Source organism: Antechinus flavipes, chromosome 5 (genome assembly GCF_016432865.1).
Source record: "Antechinus flavipes isolate AdamAnt ecotype Samford, QLD, Australia chromosome 5, AdamAnt_v2, whole genome shotgun sequence".
NCBI classification, from domain to species: Eukaryota; Metazoa; Chordata; class Mammalia; order Dasyuromorphia; family Dasyuridae; genus Antechinus; species Antechinus flavipes.
In genome coordinates this window covers 229,118,720-229,132,983 of record NC_067402.1, presented here as the reverse complement: position 1 = coordinate 229,132,983, position 14,264 = coordinate 229,118,720, and the positions used below count along the sequence as shown (strand labels likewise).

The window sequence follows — 14,264 nt, the reverse complement described above, 5'->3', positions numbered from 1 at the left end:
GAGCATTAGGTGCCACAATAAGAAATAAAACCAACTCAGTCATTGCTCTGAGAAAGAGGAAGGAAGGAAGGAAGGAGGGAAGGAAGGAAGGAAGGAAGGAGAGAGGGAGGGAGGGAGGGAGGAGGGAGGGAAGGAAGGAAGGAGAGAGGGAGTAAGGGAGGGAAGGAGGGAGGGAAGGAAGGAGGGAGGGAGGGAAGGAGGAAGGGAGGGAGGGAAGGAAGGAAGGAGACAGGGAGGGAGGGAGGGAAGGAAGGAGACAGGGAGGGAGGGAGGGAGGGAAGGAGACAGGGAGAGAGGGAGGGAGGGAAGGAGACAGGGAGGGAGGAAGGGAGGGAAAGAGACAGGGAGGGAGGGAGGGAAGGAAGGAGAGAGGGAGGGAGGGAGGGAGGGAAGGAAGGAGAGAGGGAGGGAGGGAGGGAAGAGAGGGAAAGAGGAAGGAAGGAAAAAGAAGAAAAAAGAAAGATCTGTTTTGGAGGTAAAAGGGAGGAACTGGAGTTTACTGAGAAGAAAAAGGGGAGAAAATATTCACTCCCACTCTTGAGATAAAAATCACTTTGGAACTATACAAAAATGTTCCAAATCCCTAATAACAGAAATACAAATTAAAACAACATCCATTCATTTTAGTCTCTCTAATGTTTTAAAATTCTTAGAATAATAATATTTCTGGATCAGAGTATATATACAGTTTATCAACAGTGCAATATTGTGCCTTTCCTTCCACAAATCCTCCAAAAATAGTGAAACCTCAGAGTTGTTAATTCTAACATTGAAAAATATTATTATGAAGCTAGAAATCAGTTTAGATTGAACAATTTTAATATGAATTTCAGAAATTTTTTTTAATACTGTTCATCTTTTCTATATTTAATTTTAATTCAGTTCAATTCAACAAGCATTAAACACTTATGTGCTAGACAAAGGCCAAGCATTCTGAGGCCATAAAGACCAAACCCAAAACAATTCTTGTTCTCAGGGATCTTATAGCAGACAATTTGATTGTACTTTTGTTTTTTTTCTGCATGTATATTTCTATTTCGTTTTACCTGTCTAAAGAAAGGTAATCATTTAAGAAAATGAAATATAGCAAAGATAAGCATTTTAGAAAAGTAAACAAAGTTCCCTGAATAACAGCCCAAAAAAATCCCATACAATCCACCCCCCAATACACACACACACACACACACACACACACACACACACACACACATCCTATAGGTTTGTGACTCACTTAAGTAAAAATAGTTTGCACTCTTTGAACCTGTTTTTTTGCTTGGAAAATGAAGGGGTTGGACTAGATGATTACAAAAATTATAGGATATTATGATTGAAAGGCATTTGAGATATCAACCAGGCCCTCATTCTCTGATTCTTCCTTTAAAATTCTGTTTGTATTCTGTTGAAACACAAAGCACTTCCCTGTGTATCACTTTTTGCTCTAAAACTTTTTGAACCAAATTATTTCTCTAAAGAGTTTTGATCTTGGCTTAAGAGAGGAGCAGAGAAACTCCTGGAGCAGCCAAGCTCCCAGATACAATAGCAGGACCTTACTAAGAGCCTCTTGCCTATTAGTCCACTTCTTACACCTAAGTAAACAAGGCAGCCTCCCTTCTGTCCAGCAGACAGAGCGAACTTGGGGAAGACAGCTTGAATGAAAAGTCAAAGCAGCCAGAGCATCTGCAGTATTGTTTTCTGAAAAAACTAGTCATCGAAAACCTTCCTGTACCAAACAGAGTGGCTCTTGGAGATTGCCTTGTAGGGAGTTAGGAAAATGTTCACTGACTCAGAGCTAAGGAAATAGGAGAGCAGCGCGGCAGCGGAGACCATAAGCAGGGAGGAAGGAAGAGGTGATAGATGGAGGAGGAAGAGGCTTTGCTCTCCCAGCTATTTCCCTGTTCCTAGTAGCGCATGGCTCCCCTTCTACCCATCTTCATTCACCACATTCTTATTGCTTGGCTTGCTTCCTTTTTTAAAAAAACGTTTTTATTAATACTTTTTTTCACTAAGCCATCCCACCTTCCTCTTTTTCTTCTAGCCTCACCCCTATTGTTATTCAACATCTTGATCCTGTTCCTCTTCTCTTTCCAACTCCCCAGATAATCACAGTCCTCACCCCAAACCCACTCAATGAGCTGAACACTTCAGGGTTAGCCAAACTTCCTCCTTCTCCCTCTCTTCCCCCGCCCTCTCTCTCCCCCTTCTTCCCCCCCATCTCTGGCTTCTTCCGAAAAGATTTGGTTTGAACTTTCGAACTCACCAATGAGAACCCGGGAAGAGGGTGGGGTGGCAGGGACCGGACGGGGTGGAGTTTGGGATGGTAGCAGGGCGGGGGTGAATGGGGTGGGTGGAAGAGAAGCTTAGAGAAAGGAAGGAGGGGGTGGGGTCAAGCCCTAGGGACTTCCCCCCCAACACGTGATCCAGGAAGGGCTATATAAGGCCCTTCCCGTGAACCTCACTTCCCATTAACTTTTCTCCCGGAGACTTCCTAACGGTCAGTCGGTGAGAAACTTGTGTTGCCCTCCATTCTATTTTTTTTATCCCAGCGGACCCCTGCACAGCTTTATCATGGTGAGTTTTATGGTGCCTCAATCATCTGACTGCCCCAGGTGGTGGAGAGCGCGGGAGCTGAGGGTCCGGGACATTTAGCGTCATGTGATCAGGATGGGGGCTAGGAACTTAGGTAGTAGAATGACCAAAGGGGCATTGGGACTTGGCGGGATATGGAGCGCACGTGGCAGATTCCCATGGTGGAAGATCTCTTACACTGGCAGTCTGCCTCTTGGGTAGGGCAGCGCTCCTACATTGCTCGGAGTGCCTCCTGGGTATTGAGAGAAGGAACTGTAAGCTCTGGATTCCCCTAACTTAGTTTTCTAGGAAATTAAAATGAGCAGCACCTACGTGCTTCCGAACTTTGAAGTGGAAGTGCACATTAGGTTTTTCAAAGAAAATTTGCCCCAAAGTTTTAAGGACAGGTTTTAAGATTGGGGTTAGTAAATTGACTTATTAAACTCATTAAAGGGATGGTACTTTTCACTTTAGAAAGCTTTAAATGCTTTGCGCTTTCTCTTTTTTCCTTTCGTCCTACGATCAAAATAAGTTAGCTGGCCTTTCTGTAGTAACTAAATGAGCCAAATTGAAGATAAAAGTTGCTGGCTCTCTGAGACAAGTAGTCATTGAAAGCTGAATGCCCCTCCCTGGGGCCCCTCCCTGACTTCTCCGGTCTACTTCCCTTTAACTTGGTGCTGAGTCACTTTTACTGAAGGAAGTACCGAAGTTTGGGGTAACAATGTTTCCGCATTTGTAGGGAGGCTGAATGTGACCACACATACGGGAGCATGTCACATCCTACTTTTCTCACCTGTTAGAAATATGTGGAATGGGAACAAGTATTTGAAATAGATTCTTAATGGGTGTTTTCTTGTAAGGCCATTAAGTATCTAGTTATAGCAATAACGTCCCATTTTTTCAAATGTTTGAACTATAATATTGCTTTTCAGAAGAAAATCACATTAAAACTTTGGCCGAACATCAACTTCTCGAATTGTTTGGAGGAATTCTATTCAGAGCAGCGTAGAGAAAATTAAGGCCCCAAAGAGACCTCATTTCTTTTTCTTAGTATCAAAATAGCCTTTCTGGGGGTAAGTAGGAATGGAAGGGAAAGGAGGAGTAGAGTACAATGGTCTCTTCTTTAACATGGTGTACATTAAAGAACATAGGATTCTGCTATTGAAGACTGGCTTAGCCTTAGTTTTATTAGGGAAATGACTGTCATTCTTACTAGTAGAGATTAGGCTTTATCAGGTGATCTGACTTTTACTAACCAATCGCCCTTCCCCCATGTAGTCTAGAAAGGTGAGTCTCTTTAGTTTTGCCTCCTTTCCCAGGAGTTTAGCAACTAAATGGACAGTGTGAATAAATTTCCCCAAGGAGACTGACTTTATCATGATTTATAATTTATTCTGAGTAATACTTAATTCAGAGGTGGGGAATCATCACAAAGTTTGTGATTATGAGATCAGATAGCAGATAGACTTAAAAAAGAAGTAAGTAAGTAAAGGCCTGCCAGAAAAACATAATTATTTATGAACCGAGGCTAGATTCTAGCCTAGGTCCTACAATTAACTAGTAATGGTATGGGATGAATCATTTACATCATAAGTGAAACTGAAAGGGTTGCTTATACTGTCTGCATTAAGAATGTATACATTCTATGATCCTTAGTTTTCTTGCCTAGTTAATGTTCTCATTTGTCTTAGATCTCTTCCTTCTCTAGCATTGTATGAGCTATATGATTTTTCCAAAGTCTAATTGAGTTACCATGATGAATCAGTAAATAATTATGGGCTCATTAAAACAAATGGTCACCTCGCCTACCGCTGGGCAAGTGGCTACAGGTAATTTGGACCTTGACATGGTCAGATGACCATAATTGTTTTATGAATAATTTTAGATTGCTACCTGGGAAGGAACGATCATAAAATAAAGGTTACAAATGATTAGATTAAGTCCCCTACACAGAAGTTAGGGTACTTACTTTGTAATAACTTAGTGTAATAACTTAGAATTCAGGATTGGGGTTTTTTTTTTTCAGTTAAGAATTTTGAATCTTACATTAGAAAAACATGAAAGGAGAATCTTTTTTGTATGATGGAGTTTGGAAAAGATAGAGCCAGGTCCTTAATTAGATATTAAGATTCTACAACACTATTTGTAAATCTGTAAAAGGAAATGTTTCCTAAATACTTTCAAAAGAATTTTTTCAGTGAGCTAGAAATGTTTATTTTTCTGAGGAACTTAATGATATATCATCACTGCCCAATGAAGGCCAAAGCCTGCCTGCCTGCCTGCCATAAAGAGATATTTGGGAGAGAGCAAAGTAGATATTTCTATTCGAAACAGGAAAGCAAAATTCTTTCCATGAATTGCAGGGCCAAAGTAAATGCTACAGGGACTATAGATTGAAGTCTTCTACAAGGTTAAAAAAAAAAAAAAAAAAAAAAGCTGCCTCTGACCAGATTTTAAAATATTGCTAGTCTCTGCTTATCTGGCATTTTCTTTGAGTCATGTGATTGTAGCTTGCTGGTTTAAGCTGGTTTTTACAGGAGGGGAGAGAAGCTCTGGGGTTTAAAGAATAGCATTAAAGTAGGCTAGAATGATCTCAACAGATGTTACACAATCGAACACACACACACAATATGAATAAGAACTGAAAGGGGAAGGGTTTTTTGGTTAAGGAATTTTAAGTGTTTAAGGAATTGGCCTTTAAACATTTCCCTAGAATTGGAAGGAAATCATTTTTAATAGAGCCCTGGGGATATGCAGTCCTAAACTGGCAGACAGGTTTCTGACTTTGGTTCAACTTGTGTCTGTCTCCAGCTTTTTAAGTCAATGAATTCTCATTTACTTCCCCAAAGAATTTTCTCTCAATTCAATTTGTTGTGTGCTTGAACTTCAGGTAAGGAGGTATATAGCCTGTGGAATAGTTGTGTGGTGACTTAATTTATTACTCATAGATATAAATGCATTATCTGTCTCAACTGGTGAATTAATATTCTTGGTTTTCCACAGCGTGAGTGCATCTCTATCCACGTTGGCCAAGCCGGTGTCCAGATTGGTAATGCCTGTTGGGAACTATACTGCCTGGAACATGGTATCCAGCCTGATGGGCAGATGCCAAGTGACAAGACCATTGGGGGTGGGGATGACTCTTTCAACACCTTCTTCAGTGAAACTGGGGCTGGCAAGCATGTTCCCCGTGCTGTGTTTGTAGACCTGGAGCCAACTGTTATTGGTGAGTTTGATTTGTATTTGTAAATATACAGGCGAAAGCGACCATTCCTAAAGACTTTAAAAATATATCACTGGTTTGTAGGAGTTAACATATTGTTACAGCTAACCTGCTTTTTTTTTTTTTTTTTTTTTTAAATCTTCCAGATGAAGTTCGAACTGGAACCTACCGCCAGCTCTTCCACCCTGAGCAGCTGATCACTGGCAAGGAAGATGCTGCCAATAATTATGCTCGTGGACACTATACTATTGGCAAGGAAATAATTGACATGGTTCTGGACAGGATTCGGAAGCTTGTGAGTCATTTTAGTAGTAGGGTGATGTCATAGCAATAGTAAGGTGATACTTGTATACAGTCATGTTCTAATTCAGGGAACCTTGAATATAAATTGAAAATTCTATTAATGTACCATCTTAATTAGAGTGAATATAGCATGTTTTTAACAAAAAAAAAATAGTGGGGAGGTAGGGTTAAAAACTGAACAGTGTAATAGTCACTAGGATATAATTGATTATACCAACACTGATATTAAAATTTATGAGTCATGAATAATGTTAAAGTAGAGACATTAGCATTTAATCATTTGGAAAATGTCTGTTGCCATTGTAAACACTTAAAGCAGTGATATTGGGTAGCTCCAGAAAGAAGTGACCATTACAGAAACTTCAGAGGACTTTATAAACAGTTGTATACAGGGGTCCTCAAACTACGGCCTGCGGGCCAGATGCAGCAGCTGAGGACTATTATCCCCTCACCCAGGGCTATAAAGTTTCTTTATTTAAAGGCCCACAAAACAAAGTTTTTGTTTTTACTATAGTCTGGCCCTCCAACAGTCTGAAGGACAGTGAATTGGCCCCCTAGTTAAAAAGTTTGAGGACCCCTGGAAGCCTTATGTTTTGTTCTGCATAATTGCTAATAAGGCTGGGGGTCCTCTCTCCCAATGTCTGAAAATCACATTATAGGACACTATCCTACTGTTCTAACAGCTTATCCTTGCTGCATACTCCAGCCTCCATTTAGCTTATTGACCATGAAGTACAATTTAATATAATGATCATATCAGGTCAAGATTGGCCTCCTATATATGTAGAGAGAGAGAAAAAGTTATGGTTTTAATCCAGCAGAGATAAATTAGTGTTTCTCCTGTTTACTGCAAGCTAAGTAAACTGCAAGCCCTCAACAATTAAGACACAAATATAGGGATATGTAAAGCTGTGATCTAGAAAGCCAGTGTCTTTATTTTATATAGCATCCCTGTGTGGCTACACTAGGATAGTAGATTAGAACATAGGTAAAGAGACTCCTTGTCTTTTGGATATATAAGACAGTATTCTATCAAATGAAGCTCCTCTAGACTGTCTATATAGAACTATTTGAGAAATCGGCAATTTGTGAAGCATAATTGCTCTGAAATGTGGCTGGAAGCTTGTATGCAAAAATAATCAGATGTTTCAAAATAAATATCAAAGTTGGATATGATTTGATAATTAATCCATAGATTAGATTTTTTAGAATTTTTTTGGAATGATTTTAGAATTGATTGGATCAGGCTTCCATGAAATAGGTTGAACATTTAGAGTTGTGTTGTTTTTCCTGTTTTACAGGCTGATCAGTGCACAGGTCTTCAAGGCTTCTTGGTTTTCCACAGCTTTGGCGGTGGGACTGGTTCTGGTTTCACCTCTCTGCTGATGGAACGTCTGTCTGTTGATTATGGCAAGAAGTCCAAGCTGGAATTCTCCATCTATCCAGCCCCTCAGGTTTCCACAGCTGTAGTTGAGCCCTACAACTCCATTCTGACCACTCACACTACCCTGGAGCACTCTGATTGTGCCTTCATGGTAGACAATGAGGCTATCTATGATATCTGCCGCAGAAACCTTGACATTGAACGCCCAACCTACACTAATCTGAATCGCCTTATTAGCCAAATTGTGTCCTCCATCACTGCCTCTCTCCGATTTGATGGTGCCCTGAATGTTGATCTGACAGAATTTCAGACCAACCTGGTGCCCTATCCCCGTATCCATTTCCCTCTGGCCACATATGCCCCAGTCATCTCTGCTGAGAAAGCTTACCATGAGCAGCTGACTGTAGCAGAGATCACCAATGCTTGCTTTGAGCCTGCCAACCAGATGGTGAAATGTGACCCTCGCCACGGTAAATACATGGCTTGCTGCCTGCTCTACCGTGGTGATGTGGTTCCCAAAGATGTCAATGCTGCTATTGCCACCATCAAGACAAAGCGTAGCATCCAGTTTGTGGATTGGTGTCCAACTGGCTTCAAGGTTGGCATCAATTACCAGCCTCCCACTGTGGTTCCTGGAGGTGACCTGGCCAAGGTACAGCGGGCCGTGTGCATGTTGAGCAACACCACAGCTGTTGCTGAGGCCTGGGCTCGCCTGGACCACAAATTCGATCTGATGTATGCCAAGCGTGCCTTCGTGCACTGGTATGTAGGGGAAGGCATGGAGGAAGGAGAATTCTCTGAGGCACGGGAGGATATGGCTGCCCTGGAGAAAGATTATGAGGAGGTTGGAGCAGATAGTGCTGAGGGAGATGATGAAGGTGAAGAATATTAATTTGTATGTTTTTCTTTACTGTCTTTTTTCTGTTCTGTGAAAATGTCCTCTGTGGTCATTAAATGTCAATAAAAGTGAGACTTTTATTTCAGGTGACTGAATTATTTTGTTTCTATTTTGTGACTGATTTGAGCAATATATATCATGCCTATTATAGGCAAGTTCTGGTAACATAGAAGCAATTATACATTCACAACTGCTGTTACAGGGCCTTGATCTGTGCTGAGCTTTTTAGAGATAGCACATCAAATGCTCCAAATTAAGCTGTGTACTCCTTTTCCCCTCTCATATACAGAGTAGGTACTTCAAATATTTAATTGAAGTATAGAGTATAGCAAACATTCTGCAGTTGGTATAAGCAGGAAACAGTAATGAAAGTAAATTATCAATGTCTTAAAAGCTAACTGATCCTATTAAATATATTGATTGATTGCCTAAGTTCATGCTTTCCAGAAATAGAAAAGGTTTACAGGGAACACAACTCGCACAAAAAAGGATAATTTGAAGTATCATGCAATAAGGCAGGATGGGCAGAGGATGACCTTCAGTTGAGGATAATTCCCTTGAGTGGAAAGAGCAATGGATTTCTTTTGAGATTGTTTCTATTTCTAAACTTACCAGAGTTTCACCATATGGGGATTATATCTACTAAACTAAGTGAAGTACACATCATGTATGAAAAACGATTTTAGATCTAGAGAAGAGACAAGGAAACATCTCAAGATAGCACATCTACTAGAAGTTGTATATATGCCAATCTATGAGACCACCAGGGTCTCAAGGTAAGATTCAAATTGGGAGTAGTTAAATAACAGACAAGATGACAAGGATATATATACACATGCTGAGTGTTACATTTCAGGGAAGATTTTGCTAAGGAGATGAAAATAGATATGTTTGGATTAGAGAAAGGGTTTTGTCATCTCACTAGAAATGAGTAAAAAAGTAAAATTCAGAGAATTGTAAAGAGGCTAATTCATAGTTTGAAGAATAATTTTAATATGGATAGGGACCAATTGGAATGAAAACTAGTGAAAGTTTAAGAGGTAGATACTACTAGTGATGGGAGGCAAGGAATTATAAACTTCCACATAGTAGAACTTCCCAGTACAGATGTCCACTAGACAAAACCAAATACTTTGTCTTCTAAAATTTATAAGTTTAAAAAGAAGAAAAACTATAGTATTGGGAACATGGGACTGAAAAAAGTGATGGAAATTTTTTTAAGTTTTGTTTTTAAAAGTTGTGAATTCATCCAGAAATCAAAATGTTTCAAAACAAGAACAAAAAAAGGACTTTACAATAAATAATGAACTTGTCTGTATTCAGTAAAGTATGTTATATATATAGTAGCACCAAATTTGCAAACTCATGATTGGTCATTGCATTAGGGCAGAATGCTAAAATATTTCAAAATTTATTCCTAAAATATTGTGGTCAGTATGTAAATTGTTTTGCTTCTGTCTCAGGTCATACAAATTTTCTCCAATTTTCATGTTTGTAATTTTTTACAACTCAGTAATATCTCATTACTTTCATATAATATCAATTAAAATGTCTAAAACGTGGTTAGAGAAGTGAGTCTGAAGGTCAGCAAAAAGACTGGGACAGAATCGTTAAGGAATCATCAGCATAAAGACATTAATGAAATTTGTGGGAATTGATTAAAGTTTTTGGTGGAAGGAAGAGAAGAGGACAGAACCCTGTGGAATATAAGTGATAGACATTGTATAACCTATATCAGATTGCTTGATGTCTTGGGGGAAGGAGGGAAAGGGAGAAAAATTTAAAACTCATTTTTACAGCTACACCCAAAGAAAGAACACTGGGAAACGAATGTGAACTATCTGCATTTTTGTTTTTCTTCCCGGGTTATTTATACCTTCTGAATCCAATTCTCCCTATGCAACAAGAGAACTGTTCTGTTCTGCAAACATACATTGTATCTAGGATATACTGCAACATATCCAATATATAAAGGACTGCTTGCCATCTAGGGGAGGGGGTGGAGGGACGGAAGGGAAAAAAATTGGAACAGAAACGAGTGCAAAGGATAATGTTGTAAAAAAAAAAAATTACCCTGGCATGGATTCTGTCAATATAAAGTAATTATTAAATAAAAATTTAAAAAAAAACTCATTTTTATAAAAATGTTGATAACTATCTTTACATGTAATTAGGAAAAAATGCCACTTATAAAAAAAATTTTTAAAGGAAAAGTGGGGATAGCAAAAGGGGAAATCTGTTGAAAGACTTGGGATGGAAGGTGAATCCCTTGATTATCCTTGATAAAGAATAAAACTAATTCTAATACTCTTCTAAATGAATTAATTTTGCCTGCACAAAAGTTTTCAATTTTATAAAGTTAAAATGATCACCTTTGTTTCTAGGGCAAAAAAGTAACAAATTAAGGAGGATCTAAATTCAAATCAAGCCTCAAGATACTTAGTAGCTATGTGACACTGGAGAAGTCGCTTAAACTGTTTGCCTCACTTGTAAAATAAGCTGGAAAAGGAAATGGCAAACCACTCCAGTATCTTTGCCAAGAAAATCCCAAATGGGGTCTCAGAAATTCAAACATGAAATGTTTAAAAATTCTCCCTTTGGTCAGAGATATGAATTCTCTTTCCCTTCTCAATATAGTTGACCTTCAGATCTATTTATTTAGAACTTTTCCCCTAATTTGCAAGATGAAACCTCTCACTGCTTATTGGATATCTCAAGCTATCTATCCTATAGATATATTAAACTCAACACATCCAAAATTCATTTCCCCCTTACCAAAACCCTAATCCAACTTCCCTATTTCTATTGCAGACACCATCATCCTTTAAGTCACCCATGCTTGTAACATAGATGACATCAAAACAGGGAAAAAGAGAACATACATCACTGCTTCAAATTATTCAAATGCATTCACATTTCTAGTTTTCTGTTTATCTTCTGTGTAGAAGTTCTGAATGTCTCCTATGACATTTCTGAGTGTGTTCAATTGATAATTTCTTTCAGGAGATGATGGGTGGATTCTGTTTTTACTTTGTAAAATCTTTAAGCATTCTATTTTTTAAAAATGAATTCTTGAAATATATCCAGGTTTTTTTGTTTAGTTGTGGTTTTTCAGGAAATCTGATGGTTCTTAAATTCTCTCTCCTTATCATGTTTTCCAGGGTTGCTTTTTTTTAACCTTCTTTCTTTATACTAATCTTTTTCATTATGTTATTGAAGACAACGAAGAATTTATTAGTTCTATTTGCTCCATTCTGTTTTTCATTGTGTTCACTCATTGAGTGAGGTTTCCTTTTTTGTGTTGTAAATTCTTTAGTTCTTCCTTTATTTCTTCCATTTGTTCTGGGATTTCTTAAAAACCAATCCATTCTTTGGAGTTCTCGTATTTTTGTGGAATCAGTTTCTTCTAGAATTTTATCTTTGGATTCTCTTGTTGTATTATTGTTGTATTGTGTTGTATTTGTGTATTAGAGAATGTTTTTCTGTTGACTTATGTCTTCAGCTTCATTTCCTGAATTGGGTCTTTAGCCAGGGCTGGGCTCTATCCCACCTTACTGTCCTATGCTTTTCGATGGGATGGCTAAACCTAGGACCTGGCCACCTAATGTTATTCTAGGGTTAGATACATATTTATTGAGGCTAGATTCTTCTCCCTTTTAGTTCCAGATGTTCCTACTCTTTTGTACTTTTAATTAGAGAAGCTAGGTACTGATCCTATAGTTATGTAATCATGGGGATGAGACCCCCATCTGAGGCTCAGATCTCAGATTCTACTCCAGCTTCAACCTTTGTCTCCTATGTCATCCTTAAAGTGATGCTGGCTTTGGGTCCAATTCCTGACTGCTGGCTCAATCATGAGATTTCTCTGATTTCCAGACCTATTTCCTACAGAAATGTCTAATAATTTTGATCCTTCTGAGGTACTCTTGGATGAGATGGCTTTTTTGATTAAACCTTTGATTCATATGGCATTTCATTTTCCTGATGTATTTTCTCAGGGAACTGGCCTTGACTAGAATCTTTCACATCACTGTCTTTGCCTGAAATTCCTATTATTGCTTTTTTTTTTTTTAAGTAAAATTGTCATCCCAATTATATTGGCTTTGCCTACCCATGTAATATTTCTCCAATTACTTAAATCTGATTTTATTGATATAAAATTTTAAAAATCATTTTGTTCATATACTTTGCTTTTTTAAAAATTTTAGTTCCCCTATCTTCCCTCCCAAATAGATTATATATATGGATGCATGCATATATTCACACAAATAATTGTGTTAAATTGTTATTCAATCATTTCTGTCAGGTTCAACTGTTCATGACCTTATTTAGAGTTTTATTCCTTCAACAATGTTTTTTAAATGAAAAACTGAGTCAAGCAGTATTAAGTGATTTGCCCAGATTCACACAACTAATAAGTTTATAAAGCCAGTTTTGAACTTGTCTTCTTGATTCCAGGCCTGATATTCTATCCACTGCACCACCTAGCTGCCCACCTATTCATACACATGCATATATAGATAGATGCTCCCAAGAGTGAAATACTAATATGAATTGAAATATGTCTTCAGAAAACTTTATTTCAGAAATATAACAAATGTTGCCAAGTTGATATTATGTTACAGATTCAATGTGACAATGTACTAACACAAACCTGGATAAATGTTATGTTGGAAAGAAAAATTCAACTTAATGACTCATAGTTATATTCATCAACTATTTTCCCCTCCTTTCTGATCCATCCCTCTTTGATAATAATGGCTGAAAAATAGGAATTGCTATTTGTCAGAAAAATCAATTTTCTGGCCTGATTCTTTGTTTTCAGTGTGTAATGACCCTCTTTACTGCATGTTTCAATAGGGAAAGCATCTCCCCCACCCTCCCACCCCTTCCCCCTCTGCCTTTCCCTTAAGAGATAAAGGAGTCCTAGTATCATTCTGAAGGGTTAACTCCTTTTTATTTCATATCATTTGGTAGATGACCTCTTACAACTGCTCTCAAAAGGGAAATGTAAGTAGACACAGGGGAGGCAGGCCAGCCAACCTGCTGGGTCCTTAAAGGAATTCCTCATCAACCAGGAAATTAGCCTGTTGACAGAGCTTTGCCAATTAGAGGACCCAAGTGAAGTAAGACACCATTGGAGAATGAGAGCAGAGAAGTCAGTAAAATAATTTAAGATCTTAATTCTGAACCAGTACTTTAAATGACTATTCTCCAGGCAATGAGGAAGAAGTAAAATTAAAGGAAGAACTTTCAAAAGTTACAGCTCAGCTAGAGAAGAGAGGGGGAAATCTAGATAGTCTGGAGATTTTATAGGTCAAAACTTCAATGTATCAGTTGACACAGGGTCCTATAATAGAGGAGTTCAGGTTTTGTTTTCTCCTCACACAGCAGAATATGAACAGAAATGAGCCTATAGCAAAAAAAAAAAAAAATTCCAATATTTAGCCTTTTACTTCACAGCATATCTGCCATTGAAAAGGTTTGGCACAGGAGCAAAAGCCAATATGCTTTGATTTTTAAGAATGGACAAAACATTTAGCATAGGGTGGTTTGTGGAATTTAGCTAGTGGCCTTAGATACAAATGCTAGCTACTCAACAGTGGCCTGACCTGACCCTACAGGTAGGTGGCCATCATTGCCTGAGAAAGGCCATTTAGTAAGGATCTACCAGAGATGTTCTTAACTTTTTTGTGTCATGGCAGTGTGGTGAAGGTTATGAACTCTTTCTAAGAAAAAATGATTTTTAATAATTTAAGTTAAAGCTAAATTTCATTTAGTGCTTAGTAAAAATAAAGATGGAAAATTTTTTCCCCATTCAAGCTCATAGACAATCTAATTCACATGTCTCAAATTAAGAATCCCTAACCTAGCTGAATGTGCATTGACAG

At 38.2% G+C, this 14,264-nt stretch overlaps 1 protein-coding gene across 1 annotated transcript; it reads left to right on the top strand.

Moving 5' to 3' along the window:
* Positions 1 to 2,454: 2,454 nt before the first annotated feature.
* TUBA1C (tubulin alpha 1c) lies at positions 2,455 to 8,458 on the top strand. Its single transcript, XM_052000395.1, has 4 exons — positions 2,455 to 2,568; positions 5,569 to 5,791; positions 5,935 to 6,083; positions 7,393 to 8,458. The coding sequence occupies exons 1-4, from the start codon at positions 2,566 to 2,568 to the stop codon at positions 8,365 to 8,367; spliced, it is 1,350 nt and encodes a 449-aa protein (XP_051856355.1). The 5' UTR covers positions 2,455 to 2,565; the 3' UTR covers positions 8,368 to 8,458.
* The last annotated feature ends 5,806 nt before the right edge of the window (positions 8,459 to 14,264 follow it).

Excerpts from the sequence above, each read along its gene's own strand:
- TUBA1C (XM_052000395.1), top strand. Across the intron at positions 5,792-5,934 it reads CCTGGAGCCAACTGTTATTG|ATGAAGTTCGAACTGGAACC; the intron begins GTGAGTTTGATT and ends TAAATCTTCCAG. Across the intron at positions 6,084-7,392 it reads TGGACAGGATTCGGAAGCTT|GCTGATCAGTGCACAGGTCT; the intron begins GTGAGTCATTTT and ends CCTGTTTTACAG.